The sequence below is a fragment of the Microplitis demolitor genome, chromosome 8 (genome assembly GCF_026212275.2).
Source record: "Microplitis demolitor isolate Queensland-Clemson2020A chromosome 8, iyMicDemo2.1a, whole genome shotgun sequence".
Classification (NCBI taxonomy): domain Eukaryota; kingdom Metazoa; phylum Arthropoda; class Insecta; order Hymenoptera; family Braconidae; genus Microplitis; species Microplitis demolitor.
Window position 1 is genome coordinate 12072678 of NC_068552.1, and position 15409 is coordinate 12088086.

Below are 15409 nucleotides of genomic sequence, written 5' to 3' on the forward strand. Positions count from 1 at the left end.
TGATTGAGAATGACAATAAAAAAAATACTCCGGAATTATTAACTATGAAACAACATAGCGGGTCTTTATCAGCAGCTGTTGAAGCTATGGTTCAACAAAAATCCATTAATAAAGAAGTTGGTCTATATTTTCAAAATTTCCCTGAAATTAAACTACGAAATAATTTAGTGGACGTGAAAAAAACTAAAATTTTCTTACTAGGTAATGGTAACAAGAGTGGTCCAGTTGTATTTAATGGAAAAAAATGGACAGCACTTAATACTTGTCCTTTTGACACAATAATTCAATTGATATTTGTTGGCGCGTTAGATAGTACACGTTTTCATAAATATATCACAAATTTAGATATTCCTGTATTTAAATTTTTGAATGACTTTATGAAAAAAGGACCAACAAAAGAAATTTATCAACAACGCATGTCTATTTTACATCCTATTTATAATGTTTCTATTGTAGATAAAAAACAATTAGAAGAAAAAGACATGATGAAAATTAATGTTTCTCCCACTATTAATTGTTATGATAATATCAGCAAGTTGTGGCAAACTTTACTTAAAAATGCGCCAAGCGTCATCGAAACTTCATTTTGTTCAAATTCTTCGTGTCAAGTACACACTCAAGCTTTGCCAGTTCTTACTGTCAATCATAAAACGATTGATCGTTGTGGATTTATTGCTCTCGAAAAAGCTTTAAGTTTCTACAATAAAATCTTTAATGTTCAGTGTCGGTTTTGTAACAAAGCAAAAGCAACCCGTGTTACTGTTCCTAAAGAGTATTTATTTTTAGAATTAGATATACGTGGCAATATCAATGCATCAAGTGGCAAAAGATGTAAATTAAGTCAATTTCCTATTCATTTAAACTTAAAAATAACAGATAATAGGTCTGAAACTACTCTAAGTTACCGGTATACTTATTGCTTTTAACAATATTTAATTTTATGTCTACAATTATGACTAACTTTTGAAATACTGATTGATTTTTAGATTATCTGGAGTAGCAGCGTATCGAACTGGTCATTATTTTGCTTACTGTCGACGATTGTCGGGCAGTTGGCAAATTTACAATAATTCTTCAGCTAAACCAGAATCTGCAGCTCTCAGTACTGAAGTTGAACCCCACGGAGTTTATTATATTTTAGAATAATACAGCAATAATGAAAATACTATTAAATTTACGTCTTGTGAAATTATTATGTTAATTTTATTTTAATGTTACATTTCTTATAAATAATTATATATGAAGAAATCAAAAATATAATATTGAATACAGAATAATAAATGTTATTTCATATCATTTTATATCAATAATAAATAAATAAATTATTTATAGTATAAGCAAACTTCGAATGAAAATTCATTTCACGGACATGTAGCTATAACATGTACATAAAGCTGGAAATAATGTAAATTTTTTATTTCAATTAAAATATTTATAAAGACTATTTACTGAGATATGTACAATGCTACGATAAATATTCTATTAATGTTTTACTCTTTTTAATTAATAATTATTCATTTTTATACTATTGACGAACGCTCAAGAATTATTTATTGCATTGACTACAAATATGATGCCAATTCAATATTTATTTACATGATCCTGAAGTTTGGAGACAATTAACAATTTTCGATTTTTTTTTTTTTTTTCCAACAATTATATTTGAAGAAAAACCAAATTAAACATATGCACATGTAGAAAATTTTAAAAACTATAGAATTTTAAAAAAATCCAAAAATTATTAGACGCTGGCTAATTTCAGTGTCATTAATTTGTTGATAAAAAATTAAGAAAAAAAATGCCATCAATCATGAGATAATTTTAATAACTATATATATATATAGATTAAGATTAAGTTATAAAAATAAAATTGTCCACATGTGTAAATTATATACTGAAATAATTTTTTTTATTTTTACTATTGTTAATAATTAAAGATTAAAACAATCAATTTTGTATTTTAGATAATTTGCAGAATCCTGAATAGAATTATGTGTGAAAATCATTCATGTACATTAAAAATAATAAATTTAATCATCTCAATAAATAATAACAATGTTCCAAAAATCAAATGTATGTAAAATAAATATTCATATTCCCTATATTGAAGATATTTATATAGCAATACGTTTTTTCAATCAGACACAAAATAATAATTCAATAAAGTGAAAAATAATTTTTTTTTGAAGATAAATATTTATTTATCAATGATAGTGCTAATAACAATATTTATAATTCCTGTTCCTATTTAATCATACACTCGATAATCAACGAAGTAGAGGTTTTTGAAGGTAGAATGGAATCTAGTAAATAAGAATTTATAGAAGTTTACAACAACATATAATTAATGAAAATTTTTAATTTTCATTCATAACCTGTAATTTTTACTATTATAATATTATTCAAGATTTCACTCAAGAAAGATGCAACGTCATCAAAACAAGCACTTAGTTTAACATATTTATTATGATTAATTATTAATTAAATTTTATATAGCAACCTCTAAGTAACTCATTTCTTTTTTAATCACTTATTTTTACAGATTTGTATTTCGTGACACCGAAAATAGCTGACATCTGACGATTAAAAATTTTTATGTAGAAACAATCTGAATATTGTAAAAAATAATTACATCAAAAAATGCACACGAAATTAAAAAAAAAAATTTACTTACTTTTTCAAATTTTTATTTCATAAATTTAATTTTTAATTATTTTAATTTATATAAAAAAGTTTCCGAAGGCTTGCTCTCTTCTGTATTGTTTAAAAATAAAAAATTCACAATTAAAATATATATCAACAATAGCTAAAAAATGCGAAATTATCAAGTCAACAGAAATAAATTCATTTTTAAATTTCACAAAAATTATTTTTATTTTTACAGTCATGAACATGATACCTCATTAATAGATGAATAGACATTAATACATCTTTTTATATATGGACCCTATATCTATTTTAAATAAAGTAGATTTGTATATATATATATATATATATATTTTTTTTTTTTTTTTAAATTAAACGATTCTTGATTCTAGTGAAACTATTTCTTAACTAACCGCAGTAGCTATGAAATTATGACAATAGAGTTCTCTCGACTACGTATATTATTTTAACATATTAACCATATAATTAGACAAATGTCACTTGAATTTAAAAAAAAAAATATTAATTTCAATTTTATTTTCATTGCTGATAACATTAATATGTGTGCTAACAAAACTTATTACAAGAATGAAAGAAATAATCTTAACTTGATTAATCGTAATAGATTTGATTGAGAACAACGAAATTTTTTATTTACTTGTAATTCACAGTGAAGAGAAAAAGTATAATAGACACAACATTTCTTCTTAAATAAATCTTTTTTTTTTATTTTAATACTTTTAGCACCACCCTTTAAACCTTGCTTTTGTTTTGCGCTGTAATGGGTACATTACCAGATTTGATTATTTCATCAGAAATAAGTTTAGAAAATTGTTTTTCAACTAATGATTCAAATCCCATATCAGATCAAAAATTTTACTCCATCCCTAAAACATTTTCCGATCCATGAAGAATTGTTAATTTTTCATTTAAGCAAAACACTATAAACAGTTTTTCAATCATATTTTATTTCCAGTCGACTCCATTTTATAATAATAATAACAATTAATTGTCACTCGAAAATATTTCAAGTAAATAATACTTAAATGAGAAAAACATGCCACACAGTTTCAAGATGAGAAAATTTTCTTATGAAAATGCAATAATCTAAAAAAAAAAAATTTTCAATTCATTAAAAAAAAAAAAAAAAAGCATAACTTTGTCGGCCAAATCTATGGCAATAAACTATTAGATTCTTTTTCGATATGTTGATCATCAATGACAACATGAACTTTTTGTTGGGAAAAAATCGAAATAAGAAAGTACCAATTATTCTTACAAATATTTTGAATTACTCATTAAAAAACTGATTACCATATTTCTATGTTAATAGTTATTGTTAACAAATGGCGAATGCTAATTTCATTTGAAAATAAATAAAACAATAAGTAGTAGGTTATTTTTGACTTTCTAATACATAAGTGGGGTTATATTTTTGTAAATTTTATATAAGTATATTTAAATTATATTTATGAATATGGAACGTTGTTATTATTGAAATGATGTTTCAAGATTATACGGCATCACTTGAAAAACTACTTTATACTGTAATTATAGACAATAATTGATAAAAAATATATGAATATGACTTATTAGATATAATGAAAAAAAACCATAAAATTATAAACATTAAGGCGTACTTAGATGAAATTGTTTCATTTCTACAACGACAATTCATGCATCTGTGACTTTCATGAGATCTATAAATTATAATTACGGAGAAACTGCGAAATCCGAAAAAATACTTGGAGAAAAATTTTAATTGATGTATCATTTATAAAAAAAGTCTGTAACCCGATTGACACCGCAGGCTGTCCCTGGAATTTCTTGCTTTATCAGATTTGTAGAGTAATATTAATCTTATCGATTTTAATAAGTTCAATAAGCAATTGAAAGGATAATGAGACTAATATTTAGTTATAATTGCGGTATCGGTTCTAGCGATGTTTCCATAATATACTTAATCTTCATAACATAGTTCGGTGTAAAACGAAATTAATATTATCACGCTTACCATATGAGACTGTATTAAATCGAGTTGGTGCTGGACCAGGATGTAATTAATTAAATAGGGTAATAATTACGCGTGAACAATACTTCAAAAGACCTTAAATCCTTCTGAGCCTGAGACGGATTAACTTTTTTTGTCATTGCTTATTTTTTTTTTAAATTACCCGCCTTCATCATTAAATGCGCGCATGCGCAAGACAAGTGTTCCACACATATGAATATATAACTAATTAAAAACTACAAATTAACATAAAAACAGACAATTTAACAATAGGACAAACACAATTAATGATCGGACAAACGTTTATAGATAATTATAGACCAAATATGATAGAATAAAATTATAATTTGCATAGGGGGGGGGGGGCTAACTAAACAATCAGTTATTATTTAATTTTTTATAAATAAACAAAATTAGGACAAATAATTATTAATGACGAACATTCAAGGACAAACGACGAACAAACGATTTATTACAATCAAAATCCAAAAAAGTGTCAAAAAAAAATTAGAAGGGGCTGACTTTGCTCAGCTCTACCCTCCATAATAAACATAAAATATTTTTATTTTAACCTGAAATTTTTTGAATCAATCAAAAGTATGTAATAACATAAATATACATATTGATTTACTTTTAATTGATTTTAAGTTTTAAATATTTAAATTTTGATAAAAAATTTTTTATAAAATATAAAAATTTTAAATGAATGTGAATATAATTGACAAGTGGCATTTTTTTATATGTTGGAATAAATAAATAAAATGTAAGTAGAATAAAAATTAAAAAATGCGTATTTAGATCAATGAATAATCAATACACGGATTTTTTTCAATTTTATCATTTTAATTTATTTAATTATTTATTTAAAATGTATAAATTGTCTCATGTCTGTTATATTCACACAAATTTTAAACATAAAATTCAATGTATTGAATTACTGCCTGACTAATTATATTTATGATGGAAAAATTTTAATCTTGATGTAATAATGAATGTGTCTTATTTACAGAATATCATTAATATTTTTCAATAATGGGAACAAAACGTAAAACAGTAGACACTCAAGTTCCAGCTGAAGAAAGTGATTTATTATCAATAAAACCATTGGGTGCTGGTCAAGAAGTAGGAAGATCTTGTATAATGCTTGAATTTAAAGGTAAAAAAATAATGCTTGACTGTGGTATTCATCCAGGATTATCAGGAATGGATGCTCTACCATTCGTAGATTTAGTTGAAGCAGATGAAATAGATTTATTATTAATATCACATTTTCATTTGGACCACTGTGGTGCTTTACCATGGTTTCTACAAAAAACAAGTTTTAAAGGCCGTTGTTTTATGACACACGCGACAAAAGCTATTTATCGTTGGTTACTATCAGATTACATTAAAGTAAGCAACATAGCTACTGAACAGATGTTATATACTGAATCAGATTTAGAATCAAGTATGGACAAAATAGAAACAATTAATTTTCATGAAGAAAAAGATGTTTTTGGAATTAAATTTTGGGCTTACAATGCAGGACATGTATTAGGTGCGGCAATGTTTATGATTGAAATAGCTGGTGTTAAAACTCTTTATACTGGAGATTTTAGTAGACAAGAAGATCGTCATTTAATGGCTGCTGAAATTCCAAATGTTCATCCAGATGTTTTGATAACTGAATCAACTTACGGTACACATATTCACGAAAAAAGAGAAGATCGTGAAAATAGATTTACTAATTTAGTTCACGAAATAGTTAATCGAGGTGGTAGATGTCTGATTCCTGTTTTTGCTCTTGGTCGAGCTCAAGAATTGCTATTAATTTTAGATGAGTATTGGAGCCAACATCCAGAGCTTCATGAAATACCTATTTATTATGCATCATCACTTGCTAAAAAATGTATGGCAGTTTATCAAACTTATGTTAATGCTATGAATGACAAAATTCGTAGACAGATAGCTATTAATAATCCATTTGTATTTAAACATATATCAAATCTAAAAGGAATTGATCATTTCGATGACATTGGTCCTTGTGTAGTAATGGCATCGCCGGGTATGATGCAAAGTGGATTATCACGGGAATTATTTGAGTCCTGGTGTACAGATTCAAAAAATGGTGTTATTATTGCTGGATATTGTGTTGAGGGAACATTAGCTAAAACAATATTATCAGAACCTGAAGAAATTACAACAATGAGTGGCCAGAAGCTACCACTTAAAATGTCTGTTGATTATATTTCATTTTCTGCTCACACTGATTATCAACAAACATCTGAATTTATTAGAACTTTAAAACCACCTCATGTAATATTAGTGCACGGTGAACAAAATGAAATGAGTCGTCTTAAAGCTGCATTACAACGTGAGTATGAAGATGATCCTAATACTACAATGGAGATACACAATCCACGTAATACAGTTGCTGTTGAACTTAATTTCCGTGGTGAAAAGACAGCTAAAGTTATGGGAACACTTGCTATGAATACACCAAAGCCAAAAGAAATTTTATCTGGTATTTTAGTTAAGAGAAATTTTAATTATCATCTATTGGCACCATCAGACCTTTCAAAGTACACGGATATGAGTATGAGTCAGGTTGTTGAACGTCAAGGTATTCATTTCAATGCTTCATTGCCAGTTCTTAAGCATCTTCTTACTCAGATCGCTGGAAATATTGATATTATTGATGATAAAAAAATGCGTGTTTTTAAATGTGTTGATCTTATTGTGGAGGGTAAAATAATAATAATGGAATGGGTTGCTAGTCCTGTTAATGATATGTATGCTGATGCTGTTCTTACAGCACTTCTTCAAGCTGAAATGATGGATACAGCACCTCCTAAAACACTATCTGCACCAACAAAAATGGATCGTATGCATTTCAAAGAGTGTCTTATTGAAATGCTCCAAGAGATGTTTGGTGAAGACTCTGTACCAAAGATATTCCGAGGTGAAAAATTATATGTCACTGTTAACAACAAAAAAGCTCATATTGATCTTGTCAGTCTTGATGTTTCTTGTATTGAGGATGAAACTTTTCAACAAATAGTACAGACTGCTGTATCAAAACTTTATCAATCTCTTGCACCACCTTGTGATTCAATATAATTTAGTTCATTTTTATTTATTTTTATATCATGCGACTAGAGTTATTGTTCATGTATCAATAATTTTGTATTTAAAATAAAATTACCTTTTTGTTTGTAAGTATCCATCATTATTGATTATTATTTGGTTTAAAATTTTCAATTAATTTTTGCGATTTAATTTCTAGATTTTATTTTGAATCTAATAATAATAATAATAATAATAATAATAATAATAATAATAATAATAATAATAATAACAATAATACTTATAATTATTATATAAGTAATACATTAGGATTTAAATATGAAATAAATAAAAACAATTTATATGACAATATTTTTTTTTACACAATAATATTAAAACAACTTGATTTATCTTACACTGTATACAAATCTTACAATAAAATAATAATTTTTATACAAATATATATTTTTTCCATGATTTGATTTTTAATAGCGAATAAATTATTAAAAAAATTATGTATATCAAATTGATTTTGAATAATAAAATAAAATATTTACAATAAAAAAAAAAAGACAGTAATAGAAAAAATAAAATATTTACAAATCAACTGAACTGAAGACTATTAATTATTATTATCATTTAATTATTAAGTATCAAACTTGTATTCTTTTAATTCACCCCAAGTAGATCCAATTTTGACCTTAACAGGTAGAGGAACAGACAACGAATAAGCATGTTCCATAGACTCTTTAACAATTTTCGCAACTTTATCAACATTTGTCACATTAACTTCATAAATTAATTCATCGTGAAGATGAAGAACTAAATAAGCACCTTTAGGTGAAGTGTCTCTACTGCGTCGAAGTTTTCGCTTAGCAGTTGCTCCAGAAAAGACCATCATCATATCAGGAAATTCCTTCCTCAGCCTCTCATCAATAAGTATCATTGCTTTTTTTGCAATATCTGCAGCAGATCCTTGAATTTTAGTATTGACAGCTTGCCTCTCAGCCTGCCTTTTCAATCCAGATGATTCGTTATTGAGATCTGGCAACAATCTTCGACGTTTCATTAGTGTTGTAACGTATCCTTGTTTTCTAGCTTCTTCAACAGCTTCAATTAACCATTTTTGAATACCAGGATAAGCGCCCATAAAAGTCTCCAGAAATTCACGAGCTTCAGCCTCATCTACTTGAAGTGTCTCAGCCAGTGTTTTAATTCCCATTCCATAAATCATACCGTAACACAATTGTTTAGCTCTTTGTCTCATGGTATCATCAACCCTTGACTCAGTTGTATTGTACCAACGTGCTGCAATATTTTTAAAAACATCTCCAGGTTTTTTTAATACACTACATAGTTTTGGTTCTTTGGATAAATAGGCTAGTATTCGTAGTTCTAGTTGACAGTAATCAGCAGACAATAAAACATTGTCTAATGCAGATACGAATGCAGTACGAATACTGATGAGTTTACTGTTGTCTGGTGCATTGAAATCTCGAGGAACATTTTGAAGATTTGGTTCATTCATAACAATTCGTCCTGTCACTGTTGTAGTGCAACAATTTCCATGTATTCTACTGGATCCTTTGGCATTGTTTAGTAAAGGACAAATATTTTTTATATGAATAGTATTTAATTTTCTCCAGTATATTATCATTTTAGCTATTGGATGATCGCATTGTTCAAGTACTGCTTTATTGGCACATACTTTTTTACCTTTGTTTAAACCAAGAACTTCTAAAACGCCTCGAGGTGATAAAAAATTAAATTTTTTTCCAGCTAAACTATAAGCTTGCTTTTCAAGCTGTGACATTTCATCAAGAATTGCTTTAGATAATTCTTCAAGTGGCTCAAGATTTATTCCTAATCCTGTTAATTCCATACGAGCCAACAATGGTATTACTCCCATTTCCACATGTTTAAAAGTATCCAATAAAACAGGATCTTGAGCTTCCAACTTTTTTTTAAGGTCGTCTAAAAGAAACCAAGTCAATAAAGCTTCAGTGCAAGCTCTTATTTTACTTGGTACTTCACTTCTGACATTCATACCTGGTCCAATATCATTCGGAGTACGTTTTATATTATTTAGATGGATTTTACTTTCTGGTAAATTTTCTTTAACCAATTCTTCAAAATTGTTATAAGTTACATCTGAATTTAATAGCCAATTTGCGATAGTTGGATCGATAAATTTACATGAAGGTGTTAAACCGCAACATTTATAAAGTGTTTTATAAATTTCTTTAAGTTGAAAACATTTGACAGTTAATGTTTTAGTTGATAATAATTCTGTTAGAAATGACATACGTTCTTTAACAGGTACACGATTATTTTCACGAACATTTTCAAATGGAAGATAATAAATATTTTCACCCCATGTTATTGAAACTCCACAAAGTTTTTTATCATCATAAATACCATCGGTATTTTTTAGTCGTCTTTTAAAATCTTGATAAGCTTCATTGTTTATAATTTTAGTTCCAATACCTACAGTATCATATGAAAATATTTCACATGCTAATGCCAATGCAATTTCTTCTTTGCCACCAATTTCAAATTTAAATTCATTAAATTTAATCCTATCCGATATATTTACAATTGATAATTCTTTCAACAACAATTTTTTATCATCAATCTTATTATGTTTATTTTTTAATGCAACTGGTTTTTCAGTAAGTACATAAGTAGTCTTTGGAATTTTTTTATCTAAAATTGGAGCAACATTCGCTGTACTACAATCATCACATAAAAACATATCATCATCATCAGAATGAGCAGCATTATGGACTTGTACTTCTACTTGAATTTGATTAGCTTTAGATGTTGTTGGTATCGAATTTAATTCAACGTTATTTTTAGATTGCAATTTAACAACGGAAGTTTCTCCTAGTCGTAAAGCTTTCTGAGTACGACTTCTCATAGATATCATTTTAATTCTCGTGCGATTTTTTTGAACTGTTCCAAAAGGTTCGAGAGTTTGAGAAGGACTTACAATGTCATCTTCAGACTTATTTGAACCTGTCGATGATCTTCGATTAGTGTCATAAGTAATAAGACTAGCTATTGGAGATTTTTCAGCAGTAGGTGAGCTGTACTTTCTTTTTGAAGCTCTTTGTAATTTATCTAATGGAGTTTTTTCTGAATTTGAGTCAGTAGAACGTTTTCTCTTTGGAGTACCATACTGATTACAATCTTTCAAATTTTCTTGTCTTAAAATTTCTACCGTTGTTTCTGTTAAATTTTTAAATGAATCTAATTGATTTTGCAAACGCTTATTGTCATCCTGGCCAACTCTTGTACTATTCCAAGTATCTTCATTCCAAACTAATGATTTAAAACTTGACTGTGATGATGTCTCTGGATTACGTAACTCTTCAGGTTTATTATATTTATCTTTGGTCATACTCGTTTCTGGTTTTTGTGCTTTAGCTGCTTGTTCAGCAGAAAAATGTATATCATCAAATACTACACCGTCTAAGTCTATGATATTTTGATCTAAAAGATTGCACTCTTGTGTATCCAGAACTAAACTATCGCCAAATAAACTTGGACTCTGTGAATATGACCGTCTTCTATTTGAAGTTGAAGTTATCAAGGAACTGGGAGTTGTAACTGTTTCTGGAATTTCTTTTGGAATTTGTTGGACTATTTTTTCATTTTTAAATTTATCTTGATTAATTTTTTTATCATTATTCATTTCTTCATCATCAGTTATATCTTCAATAACATCTGGCGTATTGAGTAGTAAAACAAAATCATCTTCAGTATCATCTTCTTGATTTTCAGCTTGAGTTCTATTTGAATTCATAACTTGAGATTGAATTTCTTGTTGAGCACAAGGTATCAAAGCATTTTCCAAAACATTACTGCCACTACTGAGTGCTGAATTAGCTCGAGACAAAGCAACAGCTTCTGTCAATTGACTTATTTGATTTACACCTGATAATGATTTTGATACTTCTAATCCAGTTGCTCTTCTAGACTGATCCTTTTTATCCCACTGTACTTGTTCTAATCCCAATTCACACTGTACCAAAGCTCTAGCTTCATTGACCAACATAATAGCTGCTTCACTTGGCGTAAGTCCATCTTTACCAGTTACAAAAACAGTTCTCATTTCATTTCTTCTTGCTGCTTCACTCTCATGCTCACCAAACTGTTCTTTTTCACTTTCAAACGGTAATGCTTTATACAATGCACGTTCAACATCCATTGCATCAGCAATAGCAAGCTCTGCTACTGTAGTAATACCTTCTTTAAAAAGACTTCTTGCTCTTAATCCATTGAGCATCGGTAAACGTAAAAGGTCCAATAATTCTCTACAAACTCCAAATTGTAAACGTGCTTGAAACTGTGAAACCAACAATTCAATACAATTCCATCCAAGTTTTTTACAAAATTGTGTGACCATTCCTGCAAACGTTGAAGCTGTTTGCTGGAGACTTTGAATAACACCTCTTACACAATCATATTTTCTGCAAACAACATTTAAAGATACTTCTCTAACAAGATCATGAAGTGCCAAAGCTGAAAAAAAACGTTTATGAATATCCAAAGTTTTACTTGGCTTTGGTGGACATCTTACAGCAGACAATAAATAAGCCTCACTAACTCCAACTAGTTGTCCAACACGTCGTTCACTCTCTGATATATTTTTCCATATTTCTAAAAATGTATACCAATCAATTTGACCGATTTGATTTGATGAATTAAATGGAGTTACTAAATAAATAACATGAAGTTCTGTATCCAGTACAAAACATCTTCGCGCTTTTTGAAGTTCTTCAAATAAAAATAATCCATCGGTCGGTGGTACTGAAGCAGCTAAACAAGCTTTTCCCAATTGAGTAGCAACCCATCGACATATTCCATCAACAGATTTTTGCATAAGTAATAATTCATTTTTTACCAAAAATTCAATTGCTTCTTTAGTCATTTCTTCAACTAGACTTGTGTTACTTGTAAATTTTAAAAGTGTACATCTCATATAAGTTTCAATATCATTAATTGTATAGGCAACTTCACTGGCAACTGCTTCAAGTAGAGCACGAACCAATAGTCTAGAACCTTCTAAACATGATTCAATAGGTTTTAAATCAGATTTTAAAAGATTTGATACTGTATTTTTTTCAATTGGCTTACAAACTAAAATACTTTCACCAGCAGTATCTTTACCCATTCGTCCAGCTCTGCCGATCATTTGTTTATATGTCAGAGTATCAATAACTTGTCCGTGAAACATTGGTGTACGTATGATGACCCTTCTTGCTGGTAAATTAACTCCACTACTTAATGTTGATGTTGCAGTAAGTACTCTTAATGCTCCAGTACGAAAAGCACCTTCAATTACATCACGTTCATCCATTGTTAGACCTGCATGATGAAAAGCTACTCCAAATGATACTGTATTTCTCAATACTTTATCCAAACCAATGGGAGTACGTTTTAATTGTTCAAGTGTCTCCATAATAGCATCTTTACTTAATTGATTACGTAAATTACAACCTAATTCAGTATCTTGATTTCCTATTTTGTAAAACGCACCAGCAACTTGTTGTGCTAAAGATTCACACCATTGTTTTGATGGACAAAAAATCAATACACTGTGACTATCTAACACAGTTTCTAAACATAATTGTATAATATTATCTGGATCAGTTGAAAGTTCTGAATGAGGATATAATTCTCTTAAACTATTCAACTGATTATCATAAAGTGTAGTACCAATTTTACAAAGTTCTTTCAACGGCACTGGACGAAAATCCGTTTTATAAAGTTCAGCATCCAACCAGTTTGCCAATAAACTGAGATTTGGAAGTGTTGCAGACATTCCAATCAACTGTATGTGAACATGTTCTTCTTTTAAAGTCATATATTTCAATTTAGTCAATAGTAATTCTAATAAATAACCCCTGTGAGAATCACCAAGAAGATGTAATTCATCAATAACAACAGCACCAAGAGTTTCTAATCCTTTTTCTTCCATAAGTTGATTTATTAAAGAATTTGCTTTTTCAATAGTTGCTATTGCTAAGTCTGTTGCAGCAAAACCTCCAGGTGGATGAACGCCTCCCATGAAACCTTGAACTTTGACACCAGTTTCTGATAAAAGATCTTGAAAGTAATACATTTTTTCTCGTACTACTGAAACAAAAGGTAAAACAAATATTACCTTTTTACGACGTTCAAATATATTTTTAATTATTAATATTTCTGATACTAAAGTCTTTCCAGCTGATGTTGGTGCGGAATAAACGAGATTCTTGTACCTTTCCATAGTATCAGGGTTACTTAAACATTCAAGTTGCCAAGGAAACATACTATTAAGACCACGGGATTCATATTGTCGTAGAATTGTTGATGGTAAACCCCAGTAAACTAATTTCAGACGATCTTGACTCGAAATAATTGATGGTGACTTTATAAGAGTTCTTATATCACTACTTTCATTACTTTTGATTGATAATTGACTACTTGTTGGACTTATTCTTATATCTATATGATCTTGACTCGATTGATTACTTAAACGTTGTACCAGTACAGAATTTTCTTTAGAATTTGTCATTAAAGACAATGATTCTGGATTGTCATTCTTTGGTTTCTCATCACTATTCAATATTAATTGATTAGCTTTGCGAAATAATTTTTGGCTTTTTAAATTACGATTTGATCTTGACCTTGTGAGCTCCAAGCTCATATTAAACATATCATCGGTACCTGAATCATCAAGTTCTTTTAATCGTTCTGGCTCATCTAACACTTCTTTAACAATAGGACAATGTGATTCAATTTTATCACCTAGATCATTTGGAGTTTGTATTTTTTTAATATGATTTAAATCTTCTGTTGATTTTAATATATCTGAATTATTTCTTTCTTTTACGCGATTTGGTTTTACAGTTTCAATAACTATATCAAGAGCTGGTTTTTGTGTGCTAATTTTTTTTGGACTCCTAGGTTTCCTTGGACTATTAAATTTTTTTGGAGTGCCAGATTTTCTTGGGCTCACTGGATTTTTTGAAAATGATATAATACTGTCTTTAAAATATTGCGCTAGGTCAGTATCCTCTTTACAAGCTAAATTATTTTTTAAATGAGTAGAATTATTTGTCATATCACTAAAAGATTTTTTAAATCGCTTTCTCGGTTGTGTACTATTAAAACTCGATAAGTCTGCATTTAAAAATGCTCCAAGAGTTTTATCACCTATCGATTGCATTTTTATAAAAATAAACGTGTACTATTTTATATATATATATATATATTCTATTATTTATCATCAAGGTAATTTATTAGTCAGCTCTTATCACTTATGTTACTCCAAAAATACTTATTATAAATTTATTATTTGTTTCAGCTCCAATCTAAAATCAAAATAAATTAATAAATTTTTTGCATTAAAAAAATGGCCGTTGGTGTGATATAAAATATATGCATTATTTTATATATTTATATCCAATGTTTACTTGGTAAAATTAAAAAACTTACGATTCGTTGGTTAGAAAACTTTTGGAGTTTTTTTATATACATTTTTACTTAAATTTATTAATATTTTGGACAATCATATTTCTAATTTAGTTGTTTTAATTTTTTAATTATTAAATATTACTTAATTATAAATAAATTATAAGGTTATATAAATAAATAAAATAAATTGTTTAGTCTTTAAATTTAAATCAACGACATTCTGTCTTGATGCCAGCTGAT

General features: G+C 28.3%; 2 protein-coding genes and 1 long non-coding RNA gene across 5 annotated transcripts; 1 reads left to right on the forward strand and 2 right to left on the reverse strand.

Moving 5' to 3' along the window:
• Positions 1 to 1984: 1984 nt before the first annotated feature.
• LOC106693210 (uncharacterized) lies at positions 1985 to 4275 on the reverse strand. Its single transcript, XR_001345064.2, has 3 exons — positions 2900 to 4275; positions 2675 to 2754; positions 1985 to 2608 (listed from the first exon to the last, which is right to left on the reverse strand). It is a non-coding gene; the product is annotated as an uncharacterized LOC106693210 (long non-coding RNA).
• Positions 4276 to 4662: 387 nt separating this feature from the next.
• Positions 4663 to 8163, forward strand: LOC103579004 (cleavage and polyadenylation specificity factor 73). Of its 2 annotated transcripts, none has more exons than XM_008560279.3 (2): positions 4663 to 5254; positions 5667 to 8163. In XM_008560279.3, the coding sequence occupies exon 2, from the start codon at positions 5690 to 5692 to the stop codon at positions 7754 to 7756; it is 2067 nt and encodes a 688-aa protein (XP_008558501.1). In that variant the 5' UTR covers positions 4663 to 5254; positions 5667 to 5689; the 3' UTR covers positions 7757 to 8163. The 2 variants fall into 2 exon arrangements, with proteins under 2 accessions (XP_008558501.1, XP_014299088.1); XM_014443602.2 differs by lacking the exon at positions 4663 to 5254 and adding an exon at positions 5262 to 5420.
• A 75-nt stretch (positions 8164 to 8238) lies between these two features.
• LOC103579003 (DNA polymerase theta) lies at positions 8239 to 15398 on the reverse strand. 2 transcript variants are annotated; one of them, XM_008560277.2, is made up of 2 exons: positions 15191 to 15398; positions 8239 to 15066 (listed from the first exon to the last, which is right to left on the reverse strand). In XM_008560277.2, the coding sequence occupies exon 2, from the start codon at positions 14919 to 14921 to the stop codon at positions 8349 to 8351; it is 6573 nt and encodes a 2190-aa protein (XP_008558499.1). In that variant the 5' UTR covers positions 14922 to 15066; positions 15191 to 15398; the 3' UTR covers positions 8239 to 8348. The 2 variants fall into 2 exon arrangements, with proteins under 2 accessions (XP_008558499.1, XP_008558500.1); XM_008560278.2 differs by lacking the exon at positions 15191 to 15398 and having other exon boundaries at positions 8239 to 13843; positions 13972 to 14038.
• Positions 15399 to 15409: the final 11 nt, after the last annotated feature.

Excerpts from the sequence above, each read along its gene's own strand:
- LOC103579004 (XM_008560279.3), top strand. The coding sequence starts at position 5,690 with ATGGGAACAAAACGTAAAACAGTAGACACTCAAGTTCCAGCTGAAGAA.
- LOC103579003 (XM_008560277.2), bottom strand. The coding sequence starts at position 14,921 with ATGCAATCGATAGGTGATAAAACTCTTGGAGCATTTTTAAATGCAGAC.